The sequence below is a fragment of the Hylobates moloch genome, unplaced genomic scaffold, assembly GCF_009828535.3.
Source record: "Hylobates moloch isolate HMO894 unplaced genomic scaffold, HMol_V3 SCAFFOLD_33, whole genome shotgun sequence".
Classification (NCBI taxonomy): domain Eukaryota; kingdom Metazoa; phylum Chordata; class Mammalia; order Primates; family Hylobatidae; genus Hylobates; species Hylobates moloch.
Window position 1 is genome coordinate 440711 of NW_026652308.1, and position 22174 is coordinate 462884.

At 39.7% G+C, this 22174-nt stretch overlaps 1 protein-coding gene across 4 annotated transcripts in view; it reads right to left on the reverse strand.

Annotated features, from left to right (window-relative positions):
* Positions 1-22174, reverse strand: part of LOC116463326 (chromodomain-helicase-DNA-binding protein 2) — a 146675-nt gene that overhangs the window by 17539 nt on the left and 106962 nt on the right. For all 4 annotated transcript variants that reach the window (XM_058434586.1, XM_058434587.1, XM_058434585.1 and 1 more), the window contains 9 exons: positions 19972-20013; positions 18489-18628; positions 14398-14536; positions 14090-14240; positions 12869-12991; positions 10861-10989; positions 8862-9002; positions 6406-6540; positions 1853-2031 (listed from right to left, as the gene is read on the reverse strand). In XM_058434586.1, the coding sequence (XP_058290569.1) occupies positions 1853-2031; positions 6406-6540; positions 8862-9002; positions 10861-10989; positions 12869-12991; positions 14090-14240; positions 14398-14536; positions 18489-18628; positions 19972-20013 (1179 nt within the window). The remainder of the gene's footprint in view (positions 1-1852; positions 2032-6405; positions 6541-8861; positions 9003-10860; positions 10990-12868; positions 12992-14089; positions 14241-14397; positions 14537-18488; positions 18629-19971; positions 20014-22174) is intronic.

Genomic DNA, 22174 nt, shown 5'->3' on the forward strand with positions numbered 1-22174 from the left:
TGCTAGCCAAGATCACAGTGCCTGGCACATTTAAAGATGGGTCTGTTCACTGGGAGGACCTTTTGCTATCTTCTAATCAGTGTTAAATTTAAAAAGGAAAAAAAAAAAAAGGCCAGACGCCGCTAGGTAAACAAAGAAGTTGGTAACAGTGTTAGGGGGAAAAAAAGAAGTACCATTTTGAAAATTAAATCTTTTCTTTATAGGTGTGAAGCATGCTGTGGACACCATCATGCACAAGTTTTCTTAAATCCATTTTTCACTCAAAAACTAGTCCTCTGAGATTGGACATATTATACAAAGATAATCACAATATCCATGAACTATACAAGTTCAAAGTAACTGTGGTTATGTACAAACAAGCACATGTACCCTCTGAGTCTAAAATAAAATAAAAACGAAGTAACTGTGATTAATGGAAAGAGATTTAATGTTACAACTGCCTTTTAGAATTTCCAGCCATGGGTGGGAGCAATGGCTCATGCCTGTAATACCAGCACTTCAGGAGGTCGAGGCGGGCAGATCACCTAAGGTCAGGAGCTCGAGACCAGCCTGGTCAACATGATGAAACCCCATCTCTACTAAAAATACAAAAATTAGCCAGGTGTGGTGGCAGGCACCTGTAATCCCAGCTACTTAGGAGGCTGAAGCAGGAGAATCTCTTGAACCCGGGAGGTGGAGGCTGCAGTGCCAAGATTGTGCCACTGCACTTCAGCCTGGGCAATAGAGTGATAGAGTCAGATTCCGTCTCATTTAAAAAAAAAAAAAAAAAAATTTCCAGTCATGTTTTCTTAAAATATCCAAAGTGAATAGTGGATATATATCCAGCAATCCCACTACTGGGTATCTACCCAGGGGAAAAGAAGTCATTATATGAAAAAGGCACTTGCATTCACATGTTTATAGCAGCATAATCTGCAATTGCGAAAATATGGAACCAGCCTAAATGCCCATCAACCAACAAGTGTATAAAGAAAATGTGGTATATACATACCATGGAATACTACTCAGCCATAAAAAGGAATAAAATAATGGCATTTGCAGCAATCTCAATGGAGTTGGAGACCATTATTCTAAGTGAAATAACTCAGGAATGGAAAACCAAACACTGGATGCAAAGGCATAAAAATGATAAAATGGACTCTGGGGGGAAGGGGGCTGAGGGATAAAAGACGACACATTGGGTGCAGTGTGCACTGCTCGGGTGATGAGTGCACCAAAATCCCAGAAATCACCACTAAAGAGCTTATCCATGTCACCAAATACCACCTGTTTCCCTAAAACTATTGAAATCTTTTAAGTGGCTATATAAAGGAACATTTATAAACCATGATGCCTTAAACATTGAAGTTCTAGATTAACTGCTTTAATCCAAATTACTACTTTAATTATTAAAAAAGGATATGAGAATAGAGAACTCATAGTTCTTGTGGTTTTAACCTTTGTTTCCCCATGTGTTGGTACAGAACCAACCAATTAGTTGTATTAGATACAGTAATATCTGAATATCTGGATATCAACCTGAGATGGGTAAAGCAGTTAAGACCAGATGACTTCTGCCCCTTGTAGGCTTAAAGGAAATTTATTTCTGAGAATAGACCAGTAAATCAAGTAACACTATCTTTCTCTCATAAAATAAATTAATGACATCGTCCTACCCCTTCAAAAGACTCGTTTCAGTGGAATAGCCTATTTCATGGAAAGGAGGTTAAAGCCTGCAGGTATATTGCCAATAGATGAGTTTTGTTGGGAAAAAGGTTTCGTAGGTGGCTATGACACCTTTTATTAAAAGAAAACAGAATCCACTCCCACACTCAGTCAAATCAAACTGGGCAGATGAGGCCAAAGTAGTTACCTCCTCCAGAGTTTGATGTGCTCCTGATCTGAGTAGGCTTTAAGGCACTCGGCTATCCGGTCTCCAATTTTCAGTAGGCAGTTCCGGGTGTGTTCCAGCTGTTCTTGCACGTTGAGCCCCTTGTCAGGTTTGTCGAGCTGTTTCAGTGCCTTTTTCACGGGCCTCATCCTCTCCTTACACTGCAACAGAACAACAGAGTAAAGACATAAACAATCTACAGAAAATAAGTCTTGTCCTTTGCTTACTGTGCTCTCAATGAAAACACAGCCCACCCCTATGCCATATAATTGCTAGAGGAAGAGTGGGTAAAGCTAGTGCAGTGAAGTAAGTGTAAGTATTCAAGTCAGAAAACCCTGAAGTGTAGTGCCAGCACCATCGCTTAGAGTTACGTGATAACCCTTCACGCCTTACTTAACCTCTCTAAATACTGCTTCCTCATCTGCAAGAGAGGCATGGCATGCCTCACAAGCCCATTTTGAAGATCTAATGAGGAGCAGTATTACAGACCTAACCTGAAATTCTCCCACCACAAACTGTCTAAAAATATGGGATAAAATATTTACAAATCCTTCAGGCTTGAAAGAAAGCAAGAGAAAGGCTTCCAGATAAGATGGTGAACAGAACACAAGAATCTTTTCTCTACCTCCCCAATCCCACTAAAACAATGGTAAAAGGATTGTCCTTAAAAGAGACAAGCCCACAAAGACAAGAGAAAACAAGAGAGAGGATAACGGCAACAAAATATTGGCAGCATGGGAAATGACAAAACAGACCTGAGAAAATGAAATTCAAAGCCAGGAGTGAAGAGAACCGACAACTAACCTGACTTACAGGGCAAAATTCCCCCAAAGGCGAGGTGTCTTCACAAGGAAGGATGAGGGCTAAAATGGGGAGTGGTTTAAAAACTGCTTAAGAAGTAACACGTATCCAGATTCACAAGATACCCAGATCTCTAACTCCACCCAGCAACAAATATAAAGATTTATTCTCCAGAAAACGATAAAAGAACCTCTGAGCTGGACTGCATAGGCACGGATGAGGGCTGAGCCCACCACACTGAAAACAGGATTATGTGAGCACATGAGCACAGTCATACAGGGTGAGCCACACCCAAGTCTTCTGCCTCTCAGATTCCAGAATGGACGGAGCCAGGCCTTCACGCTCTGGAGAGTCAGGGAACTGGGGCATTCTTCACAAAATGTGACTGCCCCAGAGGAAAAACCAAATGATCCTGACTATCCGTCGCCAAGTTTCTGCTAGATCATCCTATAGTGAAAACTTTCAAAGGAGATCAAGCCCCACCACCCACATGCTCAAACTTCCTATCAGATGTTTAGTCCTCCACTCTTAAATATGAGCTGACAACCGAGGATCAGCAAAGCCATCAAAGCAAAGTGTATAACAATGGAAAGCAAAGAGAAGTATAAAGATATTCGAGAGTGGTGGAGGAAAATGATCTTGGAAATAAGTAATGTGAAACAAAGTTGAAGGAATCTCCCAGAAAGCAGAGTAAAAAGCAGAAATGAACAACTTAAAAAGATAAAATTAGGAACCAATATCCAGAATTTAGTATCCAAACACAAGAAATTCCATAAAGGTAAAACTGGGAACTTAGAGAAAATTACCACCGTATAATTCAAGAAAATTTCACAGAATGGTGTAGGGACATGGTTGTCAGCCACTGAGTATCTGGCACAATGAACTAAGTAAGACCCGTGGTCATGAAATTTTCAAATAATGAAAACTCTACAAACTCCCATCACTTTTTGGTCATTTCCACAGCTACACACTTATCTGTGGATTTTTCTGTGTTATACTTCAATTTTTTAAAAGGACATAAAATAAAAAATATACCAAAAACTAAAAGACACCTGTAATGACTATAAAAAATAAAAGATTAGTATTAAGAATGTAAAAAGGATTCCTACAGAAAAGGTAAGAAAGATAAATTATTCCAAATATGTCAATTTTGAATAACTGCAATTCACAAGGAACGTGAATGAGCACTAAAATATGAAAATAAATGTCCAACGACCTTCAGTCAGTATTTCATAGCCCTCAGATTAGCAAAACTTAACAACTGTTAACTGAGTCAGAAATTAACATCTGTTTCTAAGGCTGGTAAGCAATCGGAACTTGAATTCATTGCTATAATTAATGCAATCTCTGCAACTGCTTTCAAGGGTAACTCGAGTATCTAATAAAGTGGCAGATGTGTCCACCTAATGAATGACCCACCATTTTTGCTCAAGCCATACACCCTAGAGAAGCTCTCACTTGTGCAGTGCAAGAAAATATGGGCAACAATTTCACTGTAGCCTATTTGTAGTAGCAAACATTTGGAAAAATCCTGATGTCCACCAATATGAGAAAGAATAAACTGTGGAAGAATAAATCGTAGAATAACATGAAACTTAAATGAGAGCCACAATTATTAACATAGATAAATCTCAAAAAATGTGACTGCTATGAGAGGAAAAGCAAGTCACAGGATACACAAGTGTGCCAATTACAGTTTTAAGACATGGAAATCAATCCTCTATGTTGTTTATATGTAGGAGGCTATGTAGCACAATGGTTATGGACCCAACCTCTCATGCCAAACTGCCTGGGTCAAAACTGTGTTCCATGTCTTAGCTGTGTGACATAAGGGCAAATCACTTAACTCTCTTCACCTGATTTTTAAATATGTAAAATGGAAACAATAAACTACCTCACAGGATTGTTGTGGAAAAAATAATATATAAAGCACATAAACAGTAACTGGCTATTAATGTGAGCTATTATCATCTTTACAGACTTAAGTAGCAAAACTCTAGAACCACACGTTAAGTATAAAAATTGAATTCAGAATCATGGTTACGTCTGGGAGGTAAGAGAGAGAGAAAAGGCCAGGTGCAGTGGCTCACGCCTGTAATGCCAGCATTTTAGGAGGCTGAGGGGGGGCGGATCATGAGGTCAGGAGTTCGAGACCAGCCTGACCTACATGGTGAAACCCCGTATCTACTAAAAATACAAAAGTTAGCCGGGTGTGGTGGAGCGCATCTGTAACCCCAGCTACTCAGGAGGCTGAGGCAGGAGAATTGCTTGAACCCGGGAGGCAGAGGTTACAGTGAGCCAAGACTGCGCTACTACACTCCAGCCTGGGCGACAGAGCAAGACTCTGTCTCAAAAAAAAAAAAAAGAGAGAGACATAAAAAGCATAGGTTGAGAGGGAGGAACACCAAGGGATTCAGCTTTATATTTTGAGTCTTAAAAAAAATTCAGATTTGACAAAACTTCATGGTATATTTATCAATTACTATTATATCCCTGAAATTTCTTTGCATCTTTTAAAGATTTCATAATACAAAAACAAGATTAAATGAGTCATTTGTAAGAGCATTTTTTAAATGTCATGGTACCATAGAACATTAGATATCATTTTCTCTTATAAACACTCGGATAAGAAAGACTAGGAAACAGACTGGTTAGCTGGCTATGTAATTAGTTTATTCATTTATTCAATTTACTCATTTACTGATATACTTCTAGCATCTAAATGAACTGTATATAAAACGTAATACTTGTCCTCAGAGAGCTCACAGGCAAAAAAGTGACTTAAGAAAACAGAGATAAGTGCAAAGAAAACAGTATCTATATACATACGTGTATAGGTTTTAGAAAACTCAGAGAAAGAAGTCAAAGAGAGGTTACAGGACAGGGTCAACAGGGTCCTTTGCTGCCACAGGATGGAAGTATTTTCAAATGTGGAAGAAAACCACTTTTTCTTTCAGCCTGAATGAGCTGTTTGATTAACAGATTTGTGGAAGTATGGGGAGAAGAAGCCACAGAGAGGTGGGGAAGGGATGGTGGCACAGTGAAATCTATACCTACAGCTCCAGCCAGGGGCAAAGGGGCCTTGAGGACACACTGGCCTGTATCCAATCCCGTGCAAGACCTGGTCCATGCACTCGCTCCCCATCGCCTTGGCCTCCCCTCTTCTCCTGTTACCTTTTATTCTTCCTTCAGAACCCAACTCAAGCATCACTTCCTTACACAAGCCCTCCTGGCATCCCCTGACTAGGTCAAATTCCCTTCTCCCAGGATCTCCACAGTATGCACTCTCTCTCCTCCAGCGCCCTGTCAGAAGAACACCAACATGATTTGTGTAGTTACCTAACTCCCCTACTCAAATGTACAGTTTACAATGATAGAAACAGTTATCTATTCAACATGGTAACTCTGGGGGCTGGAACACAGAAAACATTCAATAAACATTTGCTCAGTGAACACTTCTCTTTCCCAAATGCCTCTAAGGGCCCTTAGAGCCTCTCTTAACTAGGAGCACAAGACATGAAATCCACTCCTTAAACTTCCCCTCAATAAAAGACAAAATCTCTTCCTGCCAGCCTGCTGAAGAGCACATGGTCTTCCAATATTGTAAGCAATGTGTTTCCAAAGTAATGTACTATTGCTTAGCTCAACTGAAGCTCCTTCTGGACCTATAAAAGGCAGAGCCACAGCAAGCACCGTGGCTGCAGACACTGGCATCCCCCGATTTCAAGACTTACTATGCTGAATGTCTCCTGGTCCAGATCATCATCCTCATCCTCTCCAATGGGGACAGGTTCACTTCCTGCTGTAATATGGACAGGACCCTGAGATCGCTTTGATTTACTCGAAGATTTGGCATCACCACTTTTAGGCTTTTAAAAAAGAGTTACAAGGAGTCATTGTCATTTGTGCAATCCTACCGTGCAATTTGGATTTCTTACCTATGTTATTACAATGGGTAAATATGATGGTCTCAGTTTATTTTTAAAAAGGTAAAATAAAATCCTAAAACATCATGAAGACAAACCTATCTGATTAGCAGCTTACTCACACATTATTCCCATTTCCATCTCTAAATGTACCCAATTGTAACTTCAGTTTCATCAGTGCTATTTTTGGGCTTCTACTCCTTTATCCGTAAAATGCACAGAAATGTCATCAAGAGGTTAAGACTGTAAATTGGCAGAACTCTTCTAGAGTATCATGTAGCAACTTTTATTAACAGCATACCCTTTGATTTAGGAATCTGTATAAGCTAAATTCTTGTAAATGAAATCTATATAAATCTCAATTATATTGAAGGAAAGGTTGCAGATGAATATATAAAATTACTTCAGGTACTTTTTTTTTTTTTTTTTTTTTTTTTTTTTTTGAGACAGATTCTCGCTCTGTCATCCAGGCTGGAGTGCAGTGTCATGATCTTGGCTCACTGCAACCTCTGCCTCCTGGGTTCAAGAGATTCTTCCGCTTCAGCCTCCCAAGTAGCTCGGATTACAGGCGCACGCCACCACACCCAGCTAATTTTTTTATTTTTAGTACAGACGGGGTTTCACCATGTTGTCCAGGCAGGACTCGAACTCCTGACCTTGTGATCTGTCCACCTCGGCCTCCCAAAGTGCTGGGATTACAAGTGTGAGCCACTATGCCTGGCTTGACTTCATGTACATTTTTAAGCATACAGTATGCTTTGTTTATAGTTATATGGATATACACTATAATATGTACTACAAATATAAAAACATGAACAGGAAGGTTTCGAACCCACTTCACAGTAGTGGTTATGGGGAGAACAGAGGAAGAGTAATAAAATCCGGGAAAAGGAACAGGGGGCAGCTTCAACAGTATCAGTCATATGTTCATGAAATACAAAAGATATCAGCGCCCCCCCCCAGCCTACCCCCGCAAAAAAAAAAAAAAAAAGCCACTTAAAGTAACCATGAAAAAATGTTAACAACAGTTGTGATATCTGGAGAGTGGATAAACAGATGTTTGCTAAAATTGTACTTTGTGTTTTTATTTTTTTAATATTTTACTTTAAGAAAAAGAATGTCTTTCTGTGGGAGCACAAATGCACAGGTTATTTGTCACAGTATGGTCTATTAACATTGAAAATTAGAAAGTATTTCAAAATGGGAAATTCAAATTGCTTCTAACATGTTACACCCAAACAGAATCCTCCCCAACTATTAAAAATGATTTTTTTTTTGAGACAAGGTCTTGCTCTGTTGCCCAGGCTGGAGTGAAATGTGACACAACCATGGCTCACTGCAGCCTCGAGCTCCTGGGCCTAAGCAATCCTCTCACCTCTGCCTCCCATGCAACTGGGCCCATAGGCACATGCCACAATGCCCAGCTAGATTTTTGCTTGTTTTTATTTTGTAGAGACGAGGTCTCCCTATGTTGTCAAGGCTGTAAAAATGATTTTAACATTATTCACTTGGAAAGTTGTGATATAATGCTAAGTGAGGAGAAAAGACTACCCAAACAGCCTAATCTGACTTTTATATTTGTTCTTAAATAGAAGTTTATTTTATATTTAATATAAAATTTCAAAGTAAGATAAAAATTTCAAAGTAAAAGTATCAAAGGCAGTTATCAAGAAATCTATTAGAGTTATCAACTGGATATTAGAATTATAGCAGTTGTTTGTGTTTTGGCAATGATTTTACTGTGTTCAGAGGTCAGCAAGTGTACACTGCAACACTGTACCGAATTCTTTGGTTTAGAATGAACTTCATAAAACCCCTAAGGTAAAGGTTATAATAGCAAGGCTTTTCATCCATTTATATTCCAATAACTCTTGCTATTATTTGTTTTTGACTCAAACTCTTCAAGTATTCAAATTCAGTTGTGGATTGTGCTCCTCTAATATGAATCTGAGAACGTATTTCGTATTCACATGTAAATGCAGATTTCTCTCACCTGTCCTATCTCATTCAAACATTTCCCCCTGAAATATGTAATAAAAGACCAAGTAAAGGCCTTCTTTTTTAAAGAACACCCCAAACTTGCAGGTTACCCTCTCTCTGCAAGGACAGGTGCAGGTATCCCATCAACAGCCCCACCCATCCTTCTTGAACATACCCATAAAAAGACAATTATTCCAGGGCCCTCAAATCTCATTCTACTTCTAAATCCAAACGGCGAATTGCAAAGGCTGTGGATATCTGCATGAACAGACGGGCACCATTACCTTCTCTTTCTTATCTTTTGACTTCTTTCTTTCCTTGTCCCCTTCTTTGTCTTTCCTAGAACTCATTTGTTTCTCCTTGTTCTCCTTGTTCTCCTTCTTCTTCTGTTTTTTTTTCATTGGACTTTTTTCCAAGCCATCATCCTAGGAAACAAAATAGGGCTATGAATTTTTGCTACAAATTTTATATCTACTTATGTACTTTCTGGAAAAAGAAGCACTGCCCCCAGTGGTTCATCACTGTCTATACTTAGAAGCTTGTTTTCAAGCAAATAGCCTCAAGGCACTCAGAGAAGTCTAAACTTTCCAGTAATAACCAGTTAAAACTGTAGAGGCAGAAGCTCTTTACTGATATCCTCTCATTTAATTCTCATAGCAACCCTTCAACATAAGTTTTATCATTCTCATTTCACGGATGGAAACTGAGTACCAAAGAGATTATGTACCTATACACAGTCAGCTAATAACTGATTCGGTTGCTAGTGTTTAAATTTACGTATGTATTGGCCAAGCACAGTGGCTCATGCTCATAATTCCAGCACTTTGGGAGGCTGAGGCAGACCTGTCACCTGAGGTCAGGAGTTTGATACCAGCCTGGCCAACACGGTGAAACCCTGTCTCTTCTAAAAATACAAAAACTGCCGGGCGCGGTGGCTCACGCCTGTAATCCCAGCACTTTGGGAGGCCGAGGCGGGCGGATCACGAGGTCAGGAGATCGAGACCATGGTGAAACCTCATCTCTACTAAAAATACAAAAAAAAAAAATTAGCTGGGCGCAGCGGCGGGCGCCTGTAGTCCCAGCTACTCGGGAGGCTGGGGCGGGAGAATGGCGTGAACCTGGGAGGCGGAGCTTGTAGTGAGCCGAGATTGCGCCACTGCACTCCAGCCTGGGCGACAGAGTGAGACTCCATCTCAAAAAAATAAATAAAAATAATAAATAATAAATAAATAAAAATAAAAAAATAAAAATACAAAAACTAGCCAGGTGTGGTGGCGGGGGCCTGTAATCCCAGCTACTCGGGAGGCTGCAGCAGGAGAATTGCTTGAACTCAGGAGGTAGAGGCTACTGTGAACCCAGATCGTGCCACTGCACTCCACCCTGGGTGACAAAGCAAGACGCCGCCTCAAAAAAAACTAATAATAAATAAATAAATATCTGTACGTATGACTCAAATCCATGCTAGTTCCTGTACGCACTGCTGATCCTCTTGGAGCTAATATCCAAGTACAATTACACTGTCAGAAATTCCATAAAGTTGTCACTGAAATAGCACACTAAATGATACCAACTTACTATTCACTTTACTTAGACCAGAGGTTACAAACTGGCAAGCCAAACCTGACCCACAGGAGTTTTGTTAACAGAACTCCATAGCAGCTGTCCCCTTTACATTAGGCATGAGCTCTCTGGTTAACCACAGTCCTGACCACTCCCCGTCATTTCCAAGAATGAGGCTACGTGTCAATCGCCATTTATAATGAAAACTTTAGACCGGGCGCGGTGACTCACGCCTGTAATCCCAGCACTTTGGGAGGCCGAGGCAGGAAGATCACCTGAGGTCAGGAGTTTGAGACCAGCCTGGCCAACATGGTGAAACCCCGTCTCTACTTACAATACAAAAATGAGCCTGGTGTGGTGGCAGGTGCCTGTAATCCCAGCTACTTGGGAGGCTGAAGCAGGAGAATTGCTTGAACCCGGGAGGCGGAGATTGCAGTGAGCCAGGATCGTGCCATTGCACTCCAGCCTGGGGGACAAGAGCGAGACTTCGTCTCAAAAACAAACAAAAAATTTCATAGTCCCTTTCGTTTACTTCCATTATGTACGAATTTGCAGTTGCTGACTTAAACTATCCTCTCTGACAGATTAAGCAAAGACTTACATATTCTATTTCCATTTAATCCACTCGTAAACCAAACACATTTCAAATGACTTTATTCCAGCTGGCACGACAAGTATAGCTAAAATAAATAAATAACCCTCAACCGAAACCCCACTTCATACTTTCACTTCTCCCTCTTCTGATGGATTATCTGAATGCCTAGGAGATGAAAGCTCAATTCCATGCTCCTCTTTCAGCCTGGGCACTTTGTTTTCCTTCTTTACCCGAGGCTTCCGCTTCTTTAATTTGGCCTGGAAAAGGAGAGAAAATGATGATTAAAGCACAAATCAAGACACTCAAAAGCATAACCAAACAACATGATGACTCTTTAAAGCAGTAGCAGCCATATAATTCAAACAAGAAAATTCCAAGGAAATCAAAAGAGTGCAACTCATTTTACCTGACAAGACCAAACCAAAACAAATAAAAACCTATAGGCCTTATACATAGCCTTTACCACATTAAAATATCCGTATTCCTTTTTTGTTTTTTTCCAAGACGGAGTCTTGCACTGTCACCCAGGCTGGAGTGTAAAGGTGCCATCTTGCCTCACTGCAACCTCCGCCTCCCGGGTTCAAGCAATTCTCCTGCCTCAGCCTCTCGAGTAGCCAGGGGGGACTAAAAGCACATGCCACCACAACTGGCTAATTTTTTGTGTGTCTTTAGTAGAAACAGGGTTTCGCCATGTTGGTCAGGCTGGTCTCGAACTCCTGACTTCAGGTGATCCACCCACCTCAGCCTCCCAAAGTTCTGGGATTACAGGCGTGAGCCACCTCGCCAGCCAAAATACCCATATTCCTTAAACCTACTGACTCCATATTTTTGGAATCCATCCTAAAGGCATAATTTTTTTTAAAAAAAGGAAAATCACTCTGTATACAAAAATACAAATAAAGATAATATATTAAAGACATAATGGTAACATTAAAAACCTGAAAGCAAGTTACATATAACAAGGAAAAGGTTAAAATACTGTTTATCTGCCTAATCAGATATGATCTGTAATACGATCTAATCTGCCTTTCCAGAGCCTAACACATAATATATTGCATACTCAATGTATTATATGAAGAATGAGCCTTATGACCCTATTACTTGAAAAAAATGAGGTGTGGTATTATGGGTTTTTTTCCTCAAATTTGCTTTGCTTATAATAATACAGGGAAATCAATATAAATGACATAGCTGCAAGAGCACTTAAAGAACACACACACGGGCTGCTAGTACAGGGTGTAACTTGTATTTCTTAGCTGGGATTCCATCTTTCTGGGCCTGAACTGAAATTATAAATTAGGGAAATAAAAGGAGATAAAGCTCAGCTGAGTTCACTGAGAATTTAGTTGGTATTTCACACAGCAAGTAAGGTCTAGTTTCTGAATTAACTGTGCATTCCAACTGTCAATTTTATCTCTGGGATGCATTATTACAAGAACCACAGAGACAGATATAACAATAGGCAAACCCATAGGTATTCAATGCAGTAACTGCAACTATGTTCCAAAATTGAGAAAGTAGGATAAAGAAACAGTAACAGTATGTGTGGAATAGTGGGACTGGGTAGCAAAGAGGATGAATTTGAAGCAACATTTCAGAAGGATGGGTTTGTAAGAAAGCTGCCAAGATGCTGTGGTCTTAAATGAATATTTCTTTTTTTTTTTTTTTTTTTTTGAGACAGAGTCTCGCTTTGTTGCCCAGGCTGGAGTGCAGTGGCCCGATCTCGGCTCACTGCAAGCTCCGCCTCCCGGGTTCACACCATTTTCCTGCCTCAGCCTCCTAAGTAGCTGGGATTACAGACGTGTGCCACCATGCCCAGCTAATTTTTTGGTATTTTTAGTAGAGATGGGGTTTCACCATATTAGCCAAGATGGTCTTGATCTCCTGACCTTGTGATCCGCCCGCCTCGGCCTCCCAAAGTGCTGGGATTACAGGCGTGAGCCACCGTGCCAGGCCTAAATGAACATTTCTATTATTACCAAACAAACCATCATTACTGGAACCTCAAAAACAACATCTGCCCGTGAGAAGGTGACATTCTGTGCAGTGCCCAGAGAGGGCCTCTCTCTTCCTACCTAATTCTGCAGGGTAGGAGCCTCAGGCCCCTGAAAAACAACCAGTTGGCAGCATACTCACCTCTTCCCCACCTGTCACAGCCCCCTTCTTCTCCAGACCCTTTCTGAGCAGCTTCAACAAGTAATCCGCTCGGGTCTGTAGCTGCTTCCCCTGAGGCTTTTTATCTGTCTCCACCGGCAGAATCTTCAACAAGAAAGGAAGAGAAGCACCCGCCACCACCCACATCCTGGTTAGTGGATCAGGATAAACAGAGACAACAAAAACTGAGCACAGTCCTTTCCCTCCCCAACCACCCAAAATATAGATAAAGCCTCAGATCCTATCTCATGTCCATGGCTCCCAGTCACTGAAAATCCCTCACGAGCCGTTCTCATTTTACAAAATGGGATGGAGAAATCCAGCTCTCCCAATGGCTCCTACCTGTGCTGTTAACAGGGTAGAACAACTCAGGTAGGAGGGGCTTGTGGCTTCATCTGCTAGAGCATCCCAGCCGTCGTGGATTTCCTCCTTCCAGGAGCAGGGAATCCCTGGAGCTAGGTTAAAGCTTCGTTTTAGATTGAAAATGCTTCTTAGAGCATTGCCGGAGAGCACTGAGCTACGCCAGGACATGATCTGTTCCTTGCTACAACAATTGGGCCTCTTGCCAGACTGAATCTGGTCTCAGTGCTTAAGGCTGGGTGCTGTCACCCTCCTAAAACCCAGATGGGATGAGCACTGTTGAACGTGCCAGGAGCACAACATGGAGCAAATCCTATCAAAATTTGAGCCAGTCAGCCTTCCCTGCTTATAGCTCCAAGCATGGCCTTGCTACCTGCAACAGATAGGGTGGGAGGCTCGATTTTGTGGGAGAAGAACAGCAAATGTTTAATTCCATTACAAAGAATACCAAGGTGACATTCAATCTTTACGTGAGGAAGTGAAATACGGTTGTTTCAAACGTACTTTTAAACAAAGGGCCAATGACTAAGGCCAAGGAATGCTTTTTATCATTAACAAACTCACCTGGGTATTTATTGTAATGAAATCTGACCTATAATTAAATACCAGAATTTTAAGATTTCTCCTATAGTTTCCCCAAAATTTCACCTGGCTACTGTCTTTTCCCTTTATCTTCATCTGTGAAACAGTGCCACAATCCACTAAAGATGGAAGTATTTCCAAGAATGACTGTACTAATTTCTAATTTGATGCCCCCTCGAAAATAGTTAGAAATAAGTGATCAACGTGAAAATATTACACAACAAATCTTCTAGAAATCTCTAGCATGGTAGGGTTACTTACTTTGTCAGTTAATTTAAGCTCTGGGTCTGTTTTAATTAACTCCCAGTTTCCATAGCCATGTTCATAAATTCCCAGCAACAGGCGAGAATCATCTTCCACCCCCCACTCTACATCAAAATGTGCAGCTTTGACACGACAGGTTAAGCAGTATCTAAAGAAAGTTTAAAAACAGGAAGACATTAGAAGAGGGGCCTTCTTGGTATGTTAAAGAAGAGACAGTAAAAACACTATGTAACTACACAAAGTCTAATTTCAAATCTATTTTCTTATGGTACGACCATCTAAGCAGGTACACAAAATATACTCACTTTTTTTTTTCTTCAGGGTCCACAGGGATAGATTTATGCAGCATCTCAAACTCCTCTTCATGTTGGATAATGGATTTCACATTAACCTGAACTCCGGATATCTTGATTGTTGGACCTCTCCTTTTCCCTGGTCCTTTTCCTGAAAAATACCAATTTCACATTAGTTAAATGAAAATCTGCAGAAGTTTCACAGAAAACATGTGTCAACGAACCCTGACCTCTTAGTCTCTCTGAATATATCTCTGGCTTATTGTTATTTTGAAGATATAATCTATAAGACAAATTTTTTTCTCAACTGTCTGTAAAATAACCTTTGAACATTTGGTTTCTTAAGATTTGGAATTTTTTTTAATTCACTGATGTTTACAGTTGTATTTTAATCTTCCTGTTTGTTTTATACTACTTTGTTTCCAAATTAACAAAAGTAGATTCTGAGGGTATAATATTAGTGCTGAAGGTTTCTCTTTTTGTTTTCCTACCCATCCCACTAGCGAAGGTCAAAAAACTCTCAAGTATTTTAAAAATGAACTTGATCTTCACAACACTATTACTGAAAAAACATGGGCTTAAGTTCATATCTAACACATGTGAAATGATGAACAAGTGGTGGCTTAAGAAAATTACACTAACCCGGCCAGGCGCAGTGGCTCACGCCTATAATCCTAGCACTTTGGGAGGCCGAGGCAGGCGGATCACGAGGTCAGGAGATTGCGACCATACTGGCTAACACAGTGAAACCCCTTCTCTAGTAAAAATACAAAAAATTAGCCGGGCGTGGTGGTGGGCGCCTGTAGTCCCAGCCACTCGTGAGGCTGAGGCAGGAGAATGGTGTGAACCCGGGAGGCGAAGCTTGCAGTGAGCCGAGATCGCGCCACTGTGCCAAGATTGCACCACTGTGCTCCAGCCTGGGAGATGGAGCAAGACTCCATCTCAAAAAAAAAAAAAAAAAAAAAAATTTACCCTAACCCAAATTTCAAATTAAAATGATCACAGAAGTAAAAACGAAACCCCAACCAAATAGTCCAATTTGAAATCCGTGAGATAATGCTACCTGTGAGAGGAAAACTCCTTTCAATAGAAAATGGGCAGAACACATGAATAGACACTTTATAGAACAAAATGCAAGTGACCCTTAGACATGTACAACCTTTTGTTCGTTAAAAGAAAAATGAAATACCATTTCTCACCTATCAAACTGGCAAAACTCCAAACGTTTAGCAATATATTCTGTTTGTGAGGCTTGTAAATAGGTACCAACAAACATTACTGGTGACCATGTAAATGGCACCAGACTTATACAGAAGGATTTGGGGATATCGAAGCAAAGTATATACACATTTTCCCAGGACCCAGCAATCCCACTTCTAGAAATTTATCCCAAAGATATGCTGACAGAGATATGAAATGGTATATTGATTAGATTATTATTCATTGCGGCTTTCTTAATAATAACGAAAGACCAAAAACAACCCAAATATTAAATACTAGGGGGGAAGTGTGAATTGACATCTATCTACATGGTAGAATACTTTGCAACTGTAAAGGGAAAGAGGATATCTCTACATGATGATATGAATTTATCTCAGTCATGAAAATAAGCAGGTGCCAAAGAGTATGTTCTCTTCTGTGTAAGAAGGAAAATACACACACACACACACACACACACACACACACACACACACACTTAAATTTTAAAAAGAAACAATCAAAGATAAACTTAAAACTAATAGAAACAGTGACCTATTAAGGAGGAAGAGAAGGCAGCTGGGGAACAAAAAATGAAAACAAGATGCTCCAAATGTACTTTGTTTTATAGTTGTGACTCTGAACCATGTAAATGTTTTTACATAATTACAAAAATTAAATCGAATCAAAATGAGAAAAGCAATCCCTAAGTATTGAAAATAAATGAAAACAAGAGTCTAACTATATTATTAAGTTGGTGGCATTAACCACACAGAGAAAAGAGTAACTTTGAATAATTTAAAAATATATTTTGATTGTATATTGTTAGTGTGATACATTCTAAGATCAAAAAGAAATGCAAAGAAATCACACTTTGCATTTGAGCGGTTTTTTGTTAACAGTAAGACTGGTATTGATATTTGGAAACATGTTTGGGATAAAGCAAATATGTAATTATGTTAACATTTTTAGAAACAAAAATTTCAACCTAAGGGAAAAGAGGTATCAATAATCTTCCATTTGATCTAGAAATGTCAGCCTAGATTCAGAATACGCTGAATACCAGTTTACAGGAAATACAGGTGTGAGGAAATAAGTTAGTACCAAGAAGAAGCAATCAGCCAGATCCAGAATGTGGACATGCACAAAAAAAAAAAGAGGGATTTTGGGGAGAAGGAACTGCTGTAAGAAAACAGCTCCACAGGATACTATGAGACAAAAACAGCAAGCACAGAAAAGTGTGCATGCTGTACTACCATTTAAAAGGGAGAAAACATTATTCATTTCTCAAAAGCATCAAGAAGTAATAGGGATACGTTTTTCAGTTTAAAGCCATGTAGATGTATTACTTATTCAAAACAATTACATAGAAAACATACTGTACATTAAACCTCGTGTACTTTTGGGTGTATTCTGAATGTTATAAAAGCACATATTCAGATCATTTTGCAAACCATACAAGTTATTTGTCTTTTACAAAAAAGAACATATCTTAAAATAAGTTTTGACTCTCTTGAAGATATTTTTAAATTATATCAAATTCAATAATAACCTTAAAAAGAAAAAAAGAAAATTCCAAAGCACAAATACTTCTTAGTAATAGCTAACACTGCAAGCTAGACACTATTGCTAAACAATTTACAAGTATGGAATTATTCAACTATCCAAATCCTTTGAAGTAGATATTATTACTCTATTTTGCAAATGAGATAGTTGAAGGGATACAACTTGCCCAAAGTCTTATAACTAGGAAGTGGTAGAACTAAAATTCCAGATAACTGACTGCCTCTTTCTCTGGAGCCTGAAAATTTAACCACAGCTCAACAAAGCTGCAGAAGGGTAGCCTTACCTAAGTAAAGGCTGCCCAAAAAAAATGCAGAAATGGCACAGATAAACCACAGTCTGGAGAAGTAGAATGATAATAACTTCATTTCTTTATTTTTTAATTAATTTATTTATATTTTGAGACAGGGTTTCGCTCTGTCACCCAGGCTGAAGTGCAGTGGCATGATCTCAACTCACTGCAGCCTCTGCCTCCCAGTCTCAAGCGAACCTCCCACCTCAGCCTCCCATGTAGCTGGGATTACAGGTGTGCATCCTACTACTCTGGACTAATTTTTAAACTTTTTGTAGAGACAAGGTCTCACTTACATATTGCCCAGACTCAACTTGAACTTCTGGGCTCAAGTGATACTCTGGCCTCAGCCTCCCAAACTGCTGGGATTACAGGCGTGAGCCACTGCACCTGGCCTCTCTCATTTCTTTAAAGTTCACTATGAGGGTGTCCTTACCAATAACTACTTCAGAGTTCTCTCCTCACAAGCATTCCTATACCTCTTGCTTTTAAAGCTACCACACAGGACAGACAAAATCACTTTCTGGTGTCGAAGAGAAAACACACTGCATGTCCAATCCAATGAGAACAAATTCTAGTGGCATGAAAATCTCAGTGTAACAAAAATGTTTACAATATTCATCCAATATTTTATTCCAATTAATTCTCTAAATCCTCTGTGTTTGCCATAACGCACAATATATATCCAAGATAATTAACAATGCTTGTGATCTGTAACACCTCTTATTTGCAGCCAAAATACAGAGGTGTCCACCAAGCTTTGCCCCTGGGTTTTTACATCACTCCAACGAATTTAAACTTTCTATGGCAACATAAAAAGAAACCATTTCATCTTTTTCTTCACTCTGCACCTTCTGCAAATCAATTTCATTTGTGAGTAGACCTCTAGGAGCGTAGACTATCAAGCTCACAGAAACGCAGCTCAGAATAAACACCTGAAAGCACTAGGCATGTGTGGTCCTCAAGTCTGTCCTTAAAACGCCCTTTAGCAACAGAAATCCAGTCCACGAGTGCCAGGTTGCGAAGACTCACTAAAGCCAACTTCACTTACCCTCACTGGCATTTTCTTTCAGCTGCTCTTCATATTCCTGCATTGCTGACACACAGCTGTTGTGGATCAGTTCACCTAGGCGCTTCAGATCTGCCACCGACTTATCTACCAGCTCAGCATCACGTGCTATGCACTCCAGCCTGAGGAGGAACAAATATGGGGACACTTTAGGACCCTGTGCCCACTCTTCTTAAATGTCATGAGATGCCACTAGGCCTCATATAATCTTCTCCTGCAAAGACACTTTTCTTTGCGTTCCTTTAGTGGTCATTCTAAGGCTCCAACAAGAACCCCTGGACATTGACTGAAGGCTAACACATTCATTTTCCATCATAAAGAATTGTGTCTTCAATATTCCACAAAACAAAATAATTCCAAAAAACAGAAAGGAAAGAAAGAAACAAGGAAATCAAACTTTATTAAATAAATAGGCTGTTAGTGGCAGCAGGTGAAGTGCCTGAACACCATCTGTACTAGCTTGCTTCTTTGTGTTCACTTTCCTTTCTCCAACCTACTTTCATTCATTGCAATGCTCCTAGAAGCAGAGTATAGTTACTTCTACTATATGTTTAGTTGATCTCCATGTCATATGAAGCACACAACTACATTAACACCTACAAAACAGGCTGTCAAAAGGTGTCAAGCCCCCTTTTCCACATCCTATTGGCTTTTACGGTAACTGGCCCAAAAACAGGCAGTCTACTCCTGGGTGGTCAGCAATAGTCCTGGAAAGATGCAACTGACTTTCTTGGCTTTGCTGTGGCTTAATGCTACACATCACTACCTCCTCTCCAAATGGAGAGGACCAAACAAATACAGGCTTGTAATTTTCACCCACTAGAGAAGTTTATCAGAAGAAAGAGAAGGGAGCCCAATATTTCCTTTAAATTAGGGCTTTTTAGATTTTATAAGAAGCTAAGTATCAAACTATTTAAAATAGAGTCTTCTGTTAAAATCCAACTTCTGAATTATTTTCTAAATGCTTATAGAATAGTAACAACAGCTACCCTTTTGGAAGTTTTTATAGTCAAGGCTATGTAAGTCCTTTGTATTTAATCCTCATAAAATCCTGCTAATTAGCAGAAGATTATAAAATCATAAAGAGCCTTTTACCTTTGACATTATTAAATCTAAGAACTAGGATACAAATAATAACTACATACATTCTTTTCAACTGGAGTTACATGAACATCTCTCTGGAAATTATTTCACAAACTATGGTTTTGAATATACTTGCTTTATCTCCCTCACAAAGGTGAAAGTCTTTTTACGGATGGCCTGTCTTTATCATCTTTGTCATCCCTCTGCAGAGGGACATGAATCAACAGGCACCCAACATATAAATGTTTGTAAATGAATGCTTCCAGAAAAAAAAATGTTTCTTTCCAGCATTAGTATTAAATGGAAAAAATTACCAAAAAAGAACGTACCATATAATAAAAGCAAAAAAGAAGATGATAAGGGACTATTATACGGAACTTACCGTTCAAGAGGGAGACCAAACTTCTTATAAGCCTTGATGAACCTAAGAATAGGATCAATAAAACATATTTTAAAAACAGAGACTTACTTTAGTTATGTTGATGCTAGCATATCCTGTGATGACATATGAGCCATGCAAATTGTCAAAAATAGAGTGGACTCAATCCTTGCAACTACTGAAAAAATGAATAAATGTTGAACGTCTTTGAAACTAGTCAACTTAAAATAATGACTGCTAAAAATCTATTCAAATTAAAGATCAACTTTATTCTCAGTGACCATCCATAAACCTGCTTAGATATATGCTAGAGAACTGTGACTTAGCTCTAATATCCTTTTTAGAAGGTACAAGTTTATAGACTTCACTGTGTCATAAAGGATTCAATCATGACGACTCTATTGTGATAAACCCTTACATCGTTTCATCAGCATATTCAGTTCACCACTGTTACCTTCAATACCATATTTTTCGTTATTAGAAAACCAATGATTTTTCAGCTGTTAAGATTTTTTTGACTGTCTCAAATAGTTTTGGAATAAGGCAAAGTAAAATATGATTTAAAACTTCTTAGGCAAACGATTTTGGAAACTCTACTGACCTCTCCTCCCAAAAATCCAATCTTATCTTCCCGCAAGTGTCTACCCTAATGCCATCATCCCCATTCCTACAGGCTGGTCACCAGTACTTTCCACTAAAAACCAGGACTTCATGACACATCAAGGGCATCATGTAATATGCCAAATTACTATGATAATTGGGTTATATAACCATGTAAGGACAGATACTAAGGGAAAAATGGAAATGAGAAGACATGGCTACAGAATAAAATGGGACTGAATACGACAATAGCTAAAAACAACATTAAAGGAACAGCACAGATACAAGGGTTAGCAAAGTATTATATATGAACATAAACCTGAGATTATTCCTTAACTCTGCATTTCTCCTTCTTGACAGACACTGAAGTATTTTATGTCTAAATAACAACACTTCCGAAATGGCAGGCTAAGGGTCTGTGAAAATCTGCTCCTCCATAAAAGCAATAGGAATGCCGGCATAAACTGTCACAATCAGTATTGTCACAACTCTGGAAATTAACCAAATGCGTGCAGCCATCTAAGAAATTTATTCAAGAAAATGGTTCAGCAAGCTTCAAGGCATTTTTTAACTTGCACTATTCCCACTCCCTTAACCCCAGCTGCATGACAGCCTTGAAAACTAACACTTCTGCAACTACAATAGCTGTGCAACCAGCAGCATAGCAGCCACTGGGAGGGTGAAGAAGAGGTTGAGAGTTCTCCAAAAGCCCTATTCCCACAGAATGACTGGACCTGGCTAACAGCACCCTGAGAAGCTCCATTCTCAGGCTTGTCTTTATTGGACTGACCCAGAACTCACTCTGTGTGAATAGCCCTGTCCACAATTCATTGGTCAAAAACAATTAGATGCAAAGATTTAACACCATGACGGCCTGAGACAACATTACCAACTGGAAATAACAAAAGGTTGAACAAAGACAAAAAGAAAAACTGGGAGGAAAGATGTTCATAGGATAGATACTCTGAAAAGCTCTGACATGTGCAGGTCTGCGTCCATGCAGAGGAAAGATCTCAAAGGGTCCTTCCGCACGCTCCTGGGACACCCTCTGTGCTTTGGCTTCTTGTCATCATCAGACTCTTCTGTCTCACGCTCAGAAGGAGAGGATCTCTGGGCCTGCCTCTTAGACTCACTGTCAGAGTCACTGTCATTTGTCCGAGCCTGAGAAAGACCTTGAGGAACTGTGCAGGCAGGAACTGAAAGTTAAGGCAGAGCTGTCAACTGCCTTCCAGAGCATTGAAACATGCCCCAACACACACACCCAGCCCGTCAACAAAGGCTGGTAGACTTACAGGCTCAAAGCATTTAAGGAAATCTCTGTTCAATCATTAGCTGACCACTAAGCTAAAGGAGTAGAGACTACACATAGCATGACAAGGATCACATAACATGACAAAGAATACAGACTTCAGATAACTAGTACAGGAAAGTCACTAAACAAGCAAATACAGCAGCAGCGGCAAACACAACGTATGGCTGGGAGGGGAGATCTGATTTCCAGAGTTGCCATATGACTTAAAATGTCCAATTTTTCAAATGAAAAATTATGGGACATATAGAAAACCAAAAAGTAGGCTGGGCACGGTGGCTCACACCTGTAATCCGA